Source organism: Lissotriton helveticus, chromosome 12 (assembly GCF_964261635.1).
Source record: "Lissotriton helveticus chromosome 12, aLisHel1.1, whole genome shotgun sequence".
Taxonomy (NCBI): Eukaryota; Metazoa; Chordata; class Amphibia; order Caudata; family Salamandridae; genus Lissotriton; species Lissotriton helveticus.
The window spans coordinates 11,016,703-11,031,110 of record NC_136073.1 but is presented as its reverse complement, the minus strand read 5'-3'; the positions used below and the strand labels follow the sequence as shown (position 1 = coordinate 11,031,110).

The 14,408-nt window shown below is 46.5% G+C and overlaps 1 protein-coding gene across 1 annotated transcript in view; it reads left to right on the top strand.

The window, feature by feature from the left end:
- FSTL3 (follistatin like 3) overlaps positions 1–14,408 on the top strand; it is a 91,376-nt gene that overhangs the window by 43,236 nt on the left and 33,732 nt on the right. The window contains exon 3 of the mRNA XM_078669047.1: positions 12,758–12,973. Within this exon, the coding sequence (XP_078525173.1) occupies positions 12,758–12,973 (216 nt within the window). The remainder of the gene's footprint in view (positions 1–12,757; positions 12,974–14,408) is intronic.

Sequence of the window (14,408 nt, the reverse complement as noted above, 5' to 3'; positions counted from 1 at the left end):
ACTCAGGACACCTGTTCATCTCTGAATCTAGGCCCAGTGCACCTGTTCATCACTGCTTCTAGACTTAAGACACCTGTTCATCACTGCTTCTAGACCCAGAGCATCTGTTAATCACTGCTTCTAGACTTGAGACACATGTTCATCGCTGCTTCTAGACCCAGTGCACCTGTTCATCACTGCTTCTAGACTCAGGGCACCTGTTCATCTCTGAATCTAGGCCCAGTGCACCTTTTCATCACTGCTACTGCTTCTAGACTAAAAACACCTGTTCATCACTGCTTCTAGACCCAGTGCATCTGTTCATCACTGCTTCTAGACTTAAGACACCTGTTCATCACTGCTTCTAGACCCAGTGCACCTGTTCATCACTGCTTCTAGACCCAGTGTATCTGTCCATCACTGCTTCTAGGTGCACTGCACCTGTTTGTCACTGATTCTAGACCCAGTGCTCCTGCTCATGACTCCTTCTAGATGAAGTGCACCTGCTCACCACAAATTATAGACTCAGTGGCCATGTGCATCACTGCTTCAAGACCCAGTGCACCTGTTCATCACTGCTTCTTGACTCAGGGCACCTGTTCATCACTGCTTCTTGGCCCAGTGCACCTGTTCATCAATGCTTCTATACCCAGTGCACCTGTTTATCACTGCTTCTAGACTTAAGACACCTGTTCATCACTGCTTCTAGACCCAGTGCACATGTCTATCACTGCTTCTAGACTTAAGACACCTGTTCATCATGGCTTCTAGACCCAGTGCACCTGTTCATCACTGCTTCTAGACCCACTGCACCTGTCCATCACTGCCTCTAGACCCACTGCACCTGTCCATCACTGCTTCTTGGCCCAGTGCACCTGTTCATCACTGCTTCTAGACTTAAGACACCTGTTCATCACTGCTTCTAGACCCAGTGCACCTGTTCATCACTGCTTCTAGACTCAAGGCACCTGTTCATCACTGCTTCTAGACCCACTGCACCTGTCCATCACTGTTTCTAGGCCCAGTGCACCTGTTCATCACTGCTTCTAGACTTAAGACACCTGTTCATCACTGCTTCTAGACTTAAGACACCTGTTCATCTCTGCTTCTAGACTCAGGGCACCTGTTCATCTCTGAATCTAGGCCCAGTGCATCTGTTCATCACTGCTTCTAGACTTAAGACACCTGTTGATCACAGCTTCTAGACTCAGGGCACCTGTTCATCTCTGAATCTAGGCCCAGTGCACCTGTTCATCACTGCTTCTAGATCCTGTGCACATGTCTATCACTGCTTCTAGACGTAAGACACCTGTTCATCACTGCTTCTAGACCCAGTGCACCTGTTCATCACTGCTTCTAGACTTAAGACACCTGTTCATCACTGCTTCTAGACCCAGTGCACCTGTTCATCACTGCTTCTAGACTCAAGGCACCTGTTCATCACTGCTTCTAGACCCACTGCACCTGTCCATCACTGTTTCTAGGCCCAGTGCACCTGTTCATCACTGCTTCTAGACTTAAGACACCTGTTCATCACTGCTTCTAGACTTAAGACACCTGTTCATCTCTGCTTCTAGACTCAGGGCACCTGTTCATCTCTGAATCTAGGCCCAGTGCATCTGTTCATCACTGCTTCTAGACTTAAGACACCTGTTGATCACAGCTTCTAGACTCAGGGCACCTGTTCATCTCTGAATCTAGGCCCAGTGCACCTGTTCATCACTGCTTCTAGATCCTGTGCACATGTCTATCACTGCTTCTAGACGTAAGACACCTGTTCATCACTGCTTCTAGACCCAGCGCACCTCTTCATCACTGCTTCTAGACTTAAGACACCTGTTCATCACTGCTTCTAGACCCAGTGCACCTGTCCATCACTCCTTCTAGACCCAGTGTTCCTGCTAATCACTGATTCTAGACCCAGTGCCCCTCACTGCATCTAGACTTAAGACACCTGTTCATCACTGCTTCTAGACCCAGTGCCCCTGTTCATCACTGCTTCTAGACTTAAGACACCTGTTCATCACTGCTTCTAGACTTAAGACACCTGTTCATCACTGCTTCTAGACTTAAGACACCTGTTCATCACTGCTTCTAGGCCCAGTGCACCTGTTCATCACTGCTTTTTGACTCAGGGCACCTGTTTATCACTGATTCTAGACTCAGGGTACCTGTTCATCACTGCGTCTAGACTTCAGACACCTGTTCATCACTGCTTCTAGACCCACTGCTCTTATTCATCACTGCTTCTAGACTCAGGGCACCTGTTCCTCTCTGAATCTAGGCCCAGTGCAACTGTCCATCACTGCTTCTAGACTTAAGACACCTGTTCATCACTGCTTCTAGCCTTAAGACACGTGTTCATCACAGCTTCTAGACTTAAGACACATGTTCATCACTGTTTCTAGACCCAGTGCACCTGTTCATCACTGCTTGTAGACTTCAGACACCTGTTCATCACTGCTTCTAGACCCAGTGCAGCTGTTCATCACTGCTTCTAGACTCAGGGCACCTGTTCCTCTCTGAATCTAGGCCCAGTGCACCTGTCCATCACTGCTTCTAGACTTAAGACACCTGTTCATCACTGCTTCTAGACTTAAGACACCTGTTTATCATGGCTTCTAGACCCAGTGCACCTGTTCATCACTGCTTCTAGACCCACTGCCCCTGTCCATCACTGCCTCTAGACTCAGTGCACCTGTTCATCACTGCTTCTTGGCCCAGTGCACCTGTTCATCACTGCTTCTAGACTTAAGATACCTGTTCATCACTGCTTCTAGACCCAGTGCACCTGTTCATCACTGCTTCTAAACTCAAGGCACCTGTTCATCACTGCTTATAGGCCCAGTGCACCTGTTCATCACTGCTTCTAGACTCAAGGCACCTGTTCATCATTGCTTCTAGACCCACTGCACCTGTCCATCACTGCCTCTAGACTCAGTGCACCTGTTCATTACTGCTTCTAGACTTAAGACACCTGTTCATCACTGCTTCTAGACCCAGTGCACATGTCTATCACTGCTTCTAGACTTAAGACACCTGTTCATCACTGCTTCTAGACTTAAGACACCTGTTCATCTCTGCTTCTAGACTCAGGGCACCTGTTCATCTCTGAATCTAGGCCCAGTGCACCTGTTCATCACTGCTTCTAGACTTAAGACACCTGTTCATCACTGCTTCTAGACCCAGTGCCCCTGTTCATCACTGCTTCTAGACTTAAGACACCTGTTCATCACTGCTTCTAGACTTAAGACATCTGTTCATCACTGCTTCTAGACTTAAGACACCTGTTCATCACTGCTTCTAGGCCCAGTGCACCTGTTCATCACTGCTTTTAGACTCAGGGCACCTGTTTATCACTGATTCTAGACTCAGGGCACCTGTTCATCACTGCGTCTAGACTTCAGACACCTGTTCATCACTTCTTCTAGACCCACTGCTCTTATTCATCACTGCTTCTAGACTCAGGGCACCTGTTCCTCTCTGAATCTAGGCCCAGTGCAACTGTCCATCACTGCTTTTAGACTTAAGACACCTGCTCATCACTGCTTTTAGCCTTAAGACACGTGTTCATAACAGCTTCTAGACTTAAGACACCTGTTCATCTTTTCTTCTAGACCCAGTGCACCTGTTCATCACTGCTTGTAGACTTCAGACACCTGTTCATCACTGCTTCTAGACCCAGTGCAGGTGTTCATCACTGCTTCTAGACTCAGGGCACCTGTTCCTTTCTGAATCTCGGCCCAGTGCACCTGTCCATCACTGCTTCTAGACTTAAGACACCTGTTCATCATGGCTTCTAGACCCAGTGCACCTGTTCATCACTGCTTCGAGACCCACTGCACCTGTCCATCACTGCTTCTTGGCCCAGTGCACCTGTTCATCACTGCTTCTAGACTTAAGACACCTGTTCATCACTGCTTCTAGACCCAGTGCACCTGTTCATCACTGCTTCTAGACTCAAGGCACCTGTTCATCACTGCTTCTAGGCCCAGTGCACCTGTTCATCACTGCTTCTAGACTCAAGGCACCTGTTCATCATTGCTTCTAGACCCACTGCACCTGTCCATCACTGCCTCTAGACTTAGTGCACCTGTTCATCACTGCTTCTAGACTTAAGACACCTGTTCATCACTGCTTCTAGACCCAGTGCACATGTCTATCACTGCTTCTAGACTTAAGACACCTGTTCATCACTGCTTCTAGACTTAAGACACCCGTTCATTTCTGCTTCTAGACTCAGGGCACCTGTTCATCTCTGAATCTAGGCCCAGTGCACCTATTCATCACTGCTTTTAGACTTAAGACACCTGTTCATCACAGCTTCTGGACTTAAGACACCTGTTCATCACTGCTTCTAGACTCAGGGCACCTGTTCATCACTGCTTCTAGACTTAAGACACCTGCTCATCACTGCTTCTAGACCCGGTGCACCTGTTTATCACTGATTCTAGGCCTAGCACATCTGTTCATCACTGCTTCTAGGTCCAGCACACCTGTTCATCACTGCTTCTAGGTCCAACACACCTGTTCATCACTGATTCTAGACCCATCACACCTGTTCATCACTGCTTCTAGGTCCAGCACACCTGTTCATCACTGCTTCTAGGTCCAGCACATCTGTTCATCACTGCTTCTAGGTCCAGCACACCTGTTCATCACTGCTTCTAGGTCCAGCACATCTGTTCATCACTGCTTCTAGGTCAGGCACACCTGTTCATCACTGCTTCCAGACTCAGTGCACTTGTTCATCATTTATTCTTGACTCATTGCACCTGTTCCTCAGGGATTCTAGACCAAGTGCCCCTGATCATGAATCATTCTAGACCCAATTCACCTGTTCATCACTGATTCTAAACTCAATAGCCCTGCTCTTCACTCTTTCTAGACCGACTGCACCTGTGTATCCTTGCTTCTAGACCCAGTGCACCTGTTCACCGATTCTAGACTCAGTATCCCTATTTATGACACTTTCTAGACCCACTGCACCTGTCCATCACTGCCTCTAGACTCAGTGCACTTGTTCATCACTCATCACTGATTATAGACTCAGTGTCCCTGCTCATAACTCCTTCTAGACCCAGTGCATCTGTTCATCACTATTTCTAGGCCCAGTGCACCAGTCAATTACTTCTTGACCCACCACAGGTGCTCGGAACTTCATCTAGACCCAGTGTCTCTGCTATTGACTGCTTCTAAACCCAGTGTTTCTGTTTGTGTCTGTTTCTAGACCCAATGCACCTGACAATGACTGCTTCTAGACCCAATGCACCTGACAATGACTGCTTCTTGACCCAATGTACCTGACAATGACTGCTTCTAGACCCAATGCACCTGACAATGGCTGCTTCTAGAACAAATGCAGCAGAGAATGACTCATTCTAGACTTAGTGCACAAGCTAAATGCTTCTAGGCACAATGCACCTCATAATGACTGCTTCCAGCCCCAATGCACCGTGTACCTGCTTCTAGACCCAATGAACCTGCTAACAGCTGCTTCTAGAAGCCAAATTCACCGGATAATGACAGTTTCTAGTCCCAATGCACCTGATAATGTCTGCTTCCAGAATAAATACAGTGGAGAGTGACTGATTCTAGAACTAGTGCACAAGCTAAATGCTTCTAGGCCGAATGCACCTTATAATGACTGCTTTTAGAACCAATCCACCTGATAATGACTTCTTCTAGACCTAGTGCATCAGACAACTGTTTCTGGGCGCAATGCACCTGATAATGGCTGCTTCTACAAAAATGCACTAGAGAATGACTGCTTCTAAACCAAATGCATTTGAAATAACCTGCTTCTAGACCTAGCGCACCAGCTAACTGCTTCCAGGCCAAATGTGACTGATAGTGGCTGCTTCTAGACCCAAAGCACCTGATAATTGCTGCTTCTAGAGCAAATGCACTGACAAATAACTGAGTCTAGACCTAGAACACAAGCTAAATGATTCTAGGCCCAATTAACCGTATAATGACTGCTTCTAGACCCAATGTATCTGCTACTGACTGCGTTTAGACCCGCTGCACCCACTACAGTCTGCTTCTAGACCAACTGCACCTACTACTGATTGGTTCTAGATTTAACGAGCCTGCCTGTCACTGCTTTTAGGCTAGGCGCCTACGACTGATTTTAGGCCCAATACATCTGCTGATGATTGTGCCTGTTGGTGATTGTGTGTTCTCCAATGTGCCCCAGCGACTGACTGCTTCTAGGCCAACTGCACTTTTGTGAGTGTTTCTAGGCCCTTCAACCTGCTGAAGAACGCTACTAGATTCAATGTGCCCTCATCTGAATGCTTCTTGACATAGTGACATGTTAACGCCTTCTGGTCCGAGAACACTTGCAAACAACTGCTTCTAGACCCACTCCACATGCTACTGACTGCTTCGAGACCCAGTGCACCTATTTATGACTGCTGCTAATTACAGTTCACTTGCTCTTGACTGTTGATAGAGCCAGCCTGTCTTTAATGACTGCCTCCAAAGCCAGAGAAAGCGGCAGGTGAGCCAGAAGGGCAGATAAACTCTTGTATGGAGAAGAGGAAGGGCAACTGGAAGTAAGAGCAATATGGGTGGGCTTTCCCTGAAAAAGGGGTTGGATGTCCCTGTGCAGTTCCGCTAGCCCAGAGGATAAAAACCTGATGTCCTAGTGAAGTTTGTCTACCTCTGCGGACACAGGCTGGATGTCCCTGTGCAGTTCGGCTAGCCCAGAAGTGACAGACTGAATGTCCCTGTGCAGTTCGGCTAGCCCAGAAGTGACAGACTGAATGTCCCTGTGCAGTTCGGCTAGCCCAGAGGTGACAGACTGAATGTCCCTGTGCAGTTCGGCTAGCCCAGAAGTGACAGACTGGATATCCCGGTAAAGTTTGGCTAGCCCAGAGGAGACAGGCTGGATGTCACTGTGCAGTTTGGCTAGCCCAGAGGAGACAGGCTGGATGTCACTGTGCAGTTTGGCTAGCCCAGAGGAGACAGGCTGGATGTCCCTGTGCAGTTCGGCTAGCCCAGAGGTGACAGACTGAATGTCCCTGTGCAGTTTGGCTAGCCCAGAGGAGACAGGCTGAATGTCCCTGTGCAGTTCGGCTAGCCCAGAGGTGACAGACTGAATGTCCCTGTGCAGTTCGGCTAGCCCAGAGGTGACAGACTGGATATCCCGGTAAAGTTTGGCTAGCCCAGAGGAGACAGGCTGGATGTCACTGTGCAGTTTGGCTAGCCCAGAGGAGACAGGCTGGATGTCACTGTGCAGTTTGGCTAGCCCAGAGGAGACAGGCTGGATGTCCCTGTGCAGTTCGGCTAGCCCAGAGGTGACAGACTGAATGTCCCTGTGCAGTTTGGCTAGCCCAGAGGAGACAGGCTGAATGTCCCTGTGCAGTTCGGCTAGCCCAGAGGTGACAGACTGAATGTCCCTGTGCAGTTCGGCTAGCCCAGAGGTGACAGACTGGATATCCCGGTAAAGTTTGGCTAGCCCAGAGGTGACAGACTGGATGTCACTGTGCAGTTTGGCTAGCCCAGAGGAGACAGGCTGGATGTCACTGTGCAGTTTGGCTAGCCCAGAGGAGACAGGCTGGATGTCCCTGTGCAGTTCGGCTAGCCCAGAGGTGACAGGCTGAATGTCCCTGTGCAGTTCGGCTAGCCCAGAGGTGACAGACTGGATGTCCCTGTGCAGTTCGGCTAGCCCAGAGGTGACAGACTGAATGTCCCTTTGCAGTTCGGCTAGCCCAGAGGTGACAGACTGGATGTCCCTGTGCAGTTCGGCTAGCCCAGAGGAGACAGGCTGGATGTCCCTGTGCAGTTCGGCTAGCCCAGAGGTGACAGACTGAATGTCCCTGTGCAGTTCGGCTAGCCCAGAGGTGACAGACTGAATGTCACTGTGCAGTTCGGCTAGCCCAGAGGTGACAGACTGAATGTCCCGGTGCAGTTCGGCTAGCCCAGAGGTGACAGACTGAATGTCACTGTGCAGTTCGGCTAGCCCAGAGGTGACAGACTGAATGTCACTGTGCAGTTCGGCTAGCCCAGAGGTGACAGACTGAATGTCCCGGTGCAGTTCGGCTAGCCCAGAGGTGACAGACTGAATGTCACTGTGCAGTTCGGCTAGCCCAGAGGTGACAGACTGAATGTCCCTGTGCAGTTCAGCTAGCCCAGAGGTGACAGACTGAATGTCCCAGTGCAGTTCGGCTAGCCCAGAGGTGACAGACTGAATGTCACTGTGCAGTTCGGCTAGCCCAGAGGTGACAGACTGAATGTCCCGGTGCAGTTCGGCTAGCCCAGAGGTGACAGACTGAATGTCACTGTGCAGTTCGGCTAGCCCAGAGGTGACAGACTGAATGTCACTGTGCAGTTCGGCTAGCCCAGAAGTGACAGGCTGGATGTCCCAGTATAGTTTGGCTAGCCCAGAGGACACAGACCGGATGTCCCAGTGAAGTTCAACTATCCCAGCGGACACAGCTAGCCCAGAGGACGCACATTCAGTGTCCTCATATTCACCACAACTCTAGCCACTGTGTTCTGCACCAGCTAAAATCTGTTCCTAGAAGTTTTTGGAAGATTCTTTTTCACTTTCCTGTATCGCCAGTAAGGTTAATGGATGCCCCTTTTTGTGTCTGTTCAGAGGCTGCTCTTCAGGACGGACAGTAGTTATAATCATCTTAACCTTCAAGTTGGCATTTTTTACCAAATCATATGTTGGACAGTCTGTCAATTCATTAGGTGGGAGGATAAGCTTAAACCTCGGTTTTCTTTGGTGATAGTTTCTTTCATGTACACCATTGCAGTTTTTTTTGTTTAAGAAGTTTTTATTAAGTTTTCAAACACATAAGATAAAAGAGAAAATGGAAACAATAAAATGGGGAAAGGGTATAAGCCATAATAAAACATACATAACATAATTAAAATAAACCAGCAGTCAAATAACATATGATAAAATAGGAATATTATAATTAAAAGAAGAGAGAGGAAGGAAAAGAAAGTAGGAAAGAGAGAGATAGAAAGAGGAAAAGAAAGACAGAGAAAAAGGAAGGAGAGGAAGAACCAAAATGGTGTGGGAGAACATTATAGAGAAGAGAAAGCATTAATGTATAGGAGAATGAGAGGAAAGATATGTACCGAAAGGAAGCCAAAGAAGATCAGATTAAATTTTTTGAGAAAGAGAAGAGGAGGAAACAGTAGCAAACCTATGCTCATCACAAATAAAATCCCACCAAGTTAGTAAAGATATTTTAGAATTGTCTTTCCAGGACGATAGAATAACTTTAAAAGCGAATGCAACAAAAAGATCAAATAATTTGGAAACAGAAGATACATCAGCAACATCAGGTGATAAGGAACCTAGAAAAACATTCTGTAGTGTCAAAGTAGCATTACATTTAAATACTAACATGCAAATATTCCAAACAGAGTTCCAAAAGGATAAAACATTAGAACATTCATAAAGCTGATGTTTTAACGTGCCCGTGTCAGTGGAACATGACCAACATATTGGAGAAGAGAAAACACAACTTTGTACCCGAGCAATCATGCACAGTATTTGAAAAGGAATTTCAGTCCAATAAAAGTCCTCCAGATAATGTCATTCAAATGAAAAAGTCTTTATTTTCTTTTAGGAAAGTCGATCCCAATAGTTGATCCTGTATAGTTGGGATCATCCAATGTAGCCAAACAGAAAAACAGCCAACATGTGTTTCGTCTTGGGGTAAATCACCCAACGACTTCCTCAGGGCCAGTATCTTTTATAGAGTTCCCATCATAATAGCTTCAATGTATGAAGTACGGTCTCGAAAAAATTGTATAGTGGTCTAAAAGAAACGCTAAGGTTCCGTCGTATATGTAATATTCCAAGTAGCACCTAATCAAATCACACGGATATTCTTATTATGGACTAATTTATTCAAGTCCAATCAGTATATCAGATCAAATTTCATTTAAATCTTTAGTGGACTGGAAGTACAGGTCCACAGTTTGAAACATGGTGTAAAGGATTCTAATTCAGGTCCCGGAGAGTGCTCCCGCCATCGTTCGAACGCCGTCAATGAGTTTTACAGGAGATAGGTTTGGCATGTCAGTGGTCGTTGCCTATGTGTCACAGTTATTTCTTCTGTTTTACAGGAGATAGGTTTGACACGTCAGTGGTCGTTGCCTATGTGTCCCCTAGAGCATTTACTATTACATAACTTGTTCTCTTTACTGCTATTGGTTTTGCGCAAGGCATTACCCAGCCACGCTTTATAATGGAGAAGAGGTTGGTGAAAATTTACAAATACTAACAGGAGTAAGAATAGTTCTATGGTAAATAAAATACAAAGATTGGGTTATACGAGCTGCAGCAGAAATTCTGAATAACTTGGACCATAGTTTATCCCAGGTTACAATAGTAAAAGAAACGGACACATCAGTTTCCCATGCAGTCTCAATATGGGACTTCGGTCTTTCAATAATATTTGATAACAATAACTTATATACAAGAGCGGCTTTAGGTCTGTGAGTAGAAAATAAGGGGTATAGAGGAGTAGAAGGGGATATAGACGGTGTGTGAGGTGGAAGGGAAAAAGTGGTTACGTGAGATTGAATGGCATTAACAATAATATTATACTCAGGAAGAGAGTCAGGTAATTGATAGCTTGTTTGTAAGGCATGAAAGGGAACAATAGAGTAATTGTGAAGTAACTGATGAACATAAATAATACCCTTTTCTTTCCAGTATTTGTAGTAGAATGATTTGCCTTTATATTTAAGAAATGTATTACACCATACAGAGGAGGACAAAAAACATTGAAGAGGAGTGAAATCCTTAGAAAAAGTGTTATATAATAAATTCTGGGAGTATTTTAAAACTGGGTTAGTGGACAAAAAGGTGCAGTTTGACATAAAGATTACATGTTGAGAAGAAAAATCTTTTAATAAGGAGCGTTCAAAAAGGACCCATCTGGTAACAGGAATATCCACAAAATCATAAGCTAATGCAAAGGATTGTTTAATCAAAAAGGCTGTATGTTAAGCTTTAAAGTTTGGGAAACGCACACCACCTTCATCTTTAGGACAAATGAGTTTGTTTAGGGCAATTCGTGGGTGTTTATTATTCCACAAAAATCTTGTACACACAGAGTTAATTCGAGAAAAATATACATTGAGAATTCTGATAGGAAGCATAGACAATGTATATAAAACATGAGGTACAATCATCATTTTAATGGTATCTAACCTGCCCCACCAGGAAAGATACATGGGAGACAAAGTAAGGAGGAGCAATTGGATTATATTTATTAATGCGTTAGACGTAAATTTAATTGTATCATTTAGGGATGACGAAAACCTAAGTCCAAGGTATTTAATTTTTGAAGGACACCAAGCAAAATTAGTATCACTAAACATAAATTGATAACATATAGAGTTTAAGGGCAAGACTTCCGTCTTTGAGAGGTTGAGTTTGTAACCAGAAACCCTGGAGTATAATCGAACTTCATCCATAAAATGAGGGAGAGATTCAACAGGATTGGACATATAAATTAATATATCATCTGCATAAGCAGATATTTTAGTTTCTACAGAGTTATGTTTGAAGCCAGCGATCTGAGAATTAACATGAATACGCTCTAGGAATGGTTCAAGGCGTAGGATAAATACAAAGGAGAAAGGGGACATCCCTGCCTAGTGCCTCTAGACAAAGAAGAAAATTGGGAAAAGTGATTATTAACAAAACTACTGGCTCTAGGACAAGAGTACAAGAGTTTAATATAAGAAAGAAAGTAGGGCCCAAAACCAAACCATTGGAGAGTTTGAAACATGAATAGCCAGTTAATACGGTCAAATGCCTTTTCAGAAACTAAAGACAAGGACTGCAAGGGGAGATTTATATTTTTTGCCAACGTTAATTTGGTGAGTGCTACATTGGCAGCGGGAGTCAGGAAAATCTTGCTCCAGACCAACTCTCAGCGAGATTTCTCAATGCGGTAGGTCACGGATGGTTGCTACCACTCGCGTTGAGAAACCTTTTGTTCGTGTTGAAAAAACTGTAGCTTGAGTAGAACATCGATTCGAGCGGCAGAAAGAAGCAGCGCCCTCTTGAGCGGCGCTAAAAATCAGTGCGAATGGTGCGACCTAAGGCACTCCACGGCTTGCAGAACTCCGCATAGTGTGGTGGACTTTTTGGTCACTTTGTAGAGTTCGGCATCCGCGAACGGATGTACGGCATTACAACGCGGGCATTTACAACGCGTGCCATTACAATGCTGTTTTTACAACGCAAGTCGTTACAACGACTTGCGCTGTAAGGGCTGGATAGTGGAATAGTTTAATTTTCTACTCCAACTCCAGCCCACGTTACAGTAGGGAAGGTGTTGGAATAGAAAATTAACTATTCCCTATCCAATAGCGCCCTCCAGCGCAAGTCGTCGTAACGACTTGCGTTGTAAAGGCAGCGTCGTAAAGGCAGCGTCGTAATAGCAGCGCGGGGTAATGCCTGCGTTGTTAAGGATGTTTCCCTCCGCGAACTCCACCCAGGCCTCCTGTTTATGTTCTATGTGCCCGTTAATCTGCATTCATTTAAGAAAATCCAAATAATATAGTCAATTTTGTCTAAAACTGAAGTTGTGTATGCGTGCTCCCTTTTCTGATTAATTCACATGGTCATTTATTTGGCATTTGTGCATCTAGTTTAGTTCTATTTGTCACCATTCTAGGACATGCGACTTATACGAACTCCTGCACTATAATTTCCAAACAATTCCCTTGTTGGCAAATTCCCTTTCCTGACACCTCTACTGACGCCTGTTCCTTCCACCCCCAGATTCCTGCGAAGGTGTGCAGTGCGGGGCCGAGAAGGTGTGCAAGATGCTGCAGGGGCGGCCACGCTGCACGTGCGCCCCGGACTGCTCCGAGGTGGCCTCGGAGGTGCCGGTGTGTGGATCCGATGGCAGAACCTATCAGGACGAGTGTGAGCTCCTGGTGGCACGGTGCCAGGGCCAGCCGGACCTCCAACTCATGTACCACGGGGAGTGTAAAAGTACGTACGGACCTCTGTCTGTCTGTCTGTCTCTCTCCGTGCATCTGTCTGCATATCCATCTCTCTCTGTATCTGTCAGTCAAGTCAAGTCAAGTAATTTATATAGCGCGCTACATACCCAGAGGGTCTCAAGGCGCTTGAAGAAGGGTGGGGAATTACAGGTCGAAAATCCAGGTTTTAAGTTGCTTTCTGAATGCAATGTGGTTCTGAGTGAGGCGAAGGTGAATGGGAAGTGAGTTCCAGGTTTTAGCTGCCAGGTAGGAGAAGGATCTTCCTCCCATGGTGGTTTTGTTGATGCGGGGTACAGCAGCAAGGGCTTGGTTGGAAGAGCGTAGCTGGCGGGAGGGGGTGTAGAAGGAAAGTCGTGTGTTGAGGCATTCGGGTCCAAGTTCGTAAAGTGATTTGTGTGCGTGGGTTAGGAGGCGGAATGTTATCCTCTTATTGACGGGGAGCCAGTGGAGGTTTTTCAGGTGATCAGAGATGTGGTCTTTACGCGGGATGTCTAGTATGAGTCTGGCTGATGCGTTCTGGATGCGTTGGAGTTTTTTCAGAAGTTTTGCGGTGGTGCCGGCGTATAGGGTCTTTCCGTAGTCCAGGCGGCTTGTAACCAGAGCGTGGGTGACCGTTTTTCTAGTTTCGGTGGGGATCCAACGAAATGTTTTTTTGAGCATGCGAAGAATGTTGAAGCAGGATGATGAGACGGCGTTGACTTGTCTGGTCATCGAGAGTGAGGAGTCAAGGATGACGCCCAGGTTCCGTGCGTGGTCCGTCGGGATGGATGCTTTTCCAAGGGCCTCTGGCCACCAAGAGTCGTCCCAAGCGGAGGGGGAGGTACCTAAGATAAGGACTTCTGTTTTGTCTGAGTTCAGTTTCAGACGGCTGTGTTTCATCCACTCGGCTACTTCTTTCATTCCTTCATGAAGGTTGGTTTTGGCGGTGTTAGGGTCTTTGTTGAGTGAGAGGATCAGTTGAGTGTCATCAGCGTAGGAGATGATGTTGAGGTTGTGTTGGCGTGCGATGGCCGCAAGGGGGCTCATGTATACGTTGAAGAGGGTGGGGCTGAGTGAAGATCCTTGTGGCAGCCGCAAATGACTTCAGTGGCCTCTGACTTGAATGGTGGGAGGCGGACTCTCTGAGTTCTGCCGGCAAGGAACGAGGTGATCCATTCCAGTGCTTTTCCTTGGATTCCGATGTTACTGAGGCGTTGTAACAGGGTGCTATGACAGACTGTGTCGAAGGCTGCGGAGAGGTCGAGGAGGATGAGGGCGACTGTGTCTCCATTGTCCAGTAGAGTTCAAATGTCGTCTGTTGCAGCGATGAGTGCGGTCTCGGTGCTGTGTTTGGCTCGGAATCCGGACTGTGAGGAGTCGAGGGATTTGTTGGTTTCGAGGAAGGCGGCGAGCTGGTTGTTGACAGCTTTCTCGATGACTTTGGC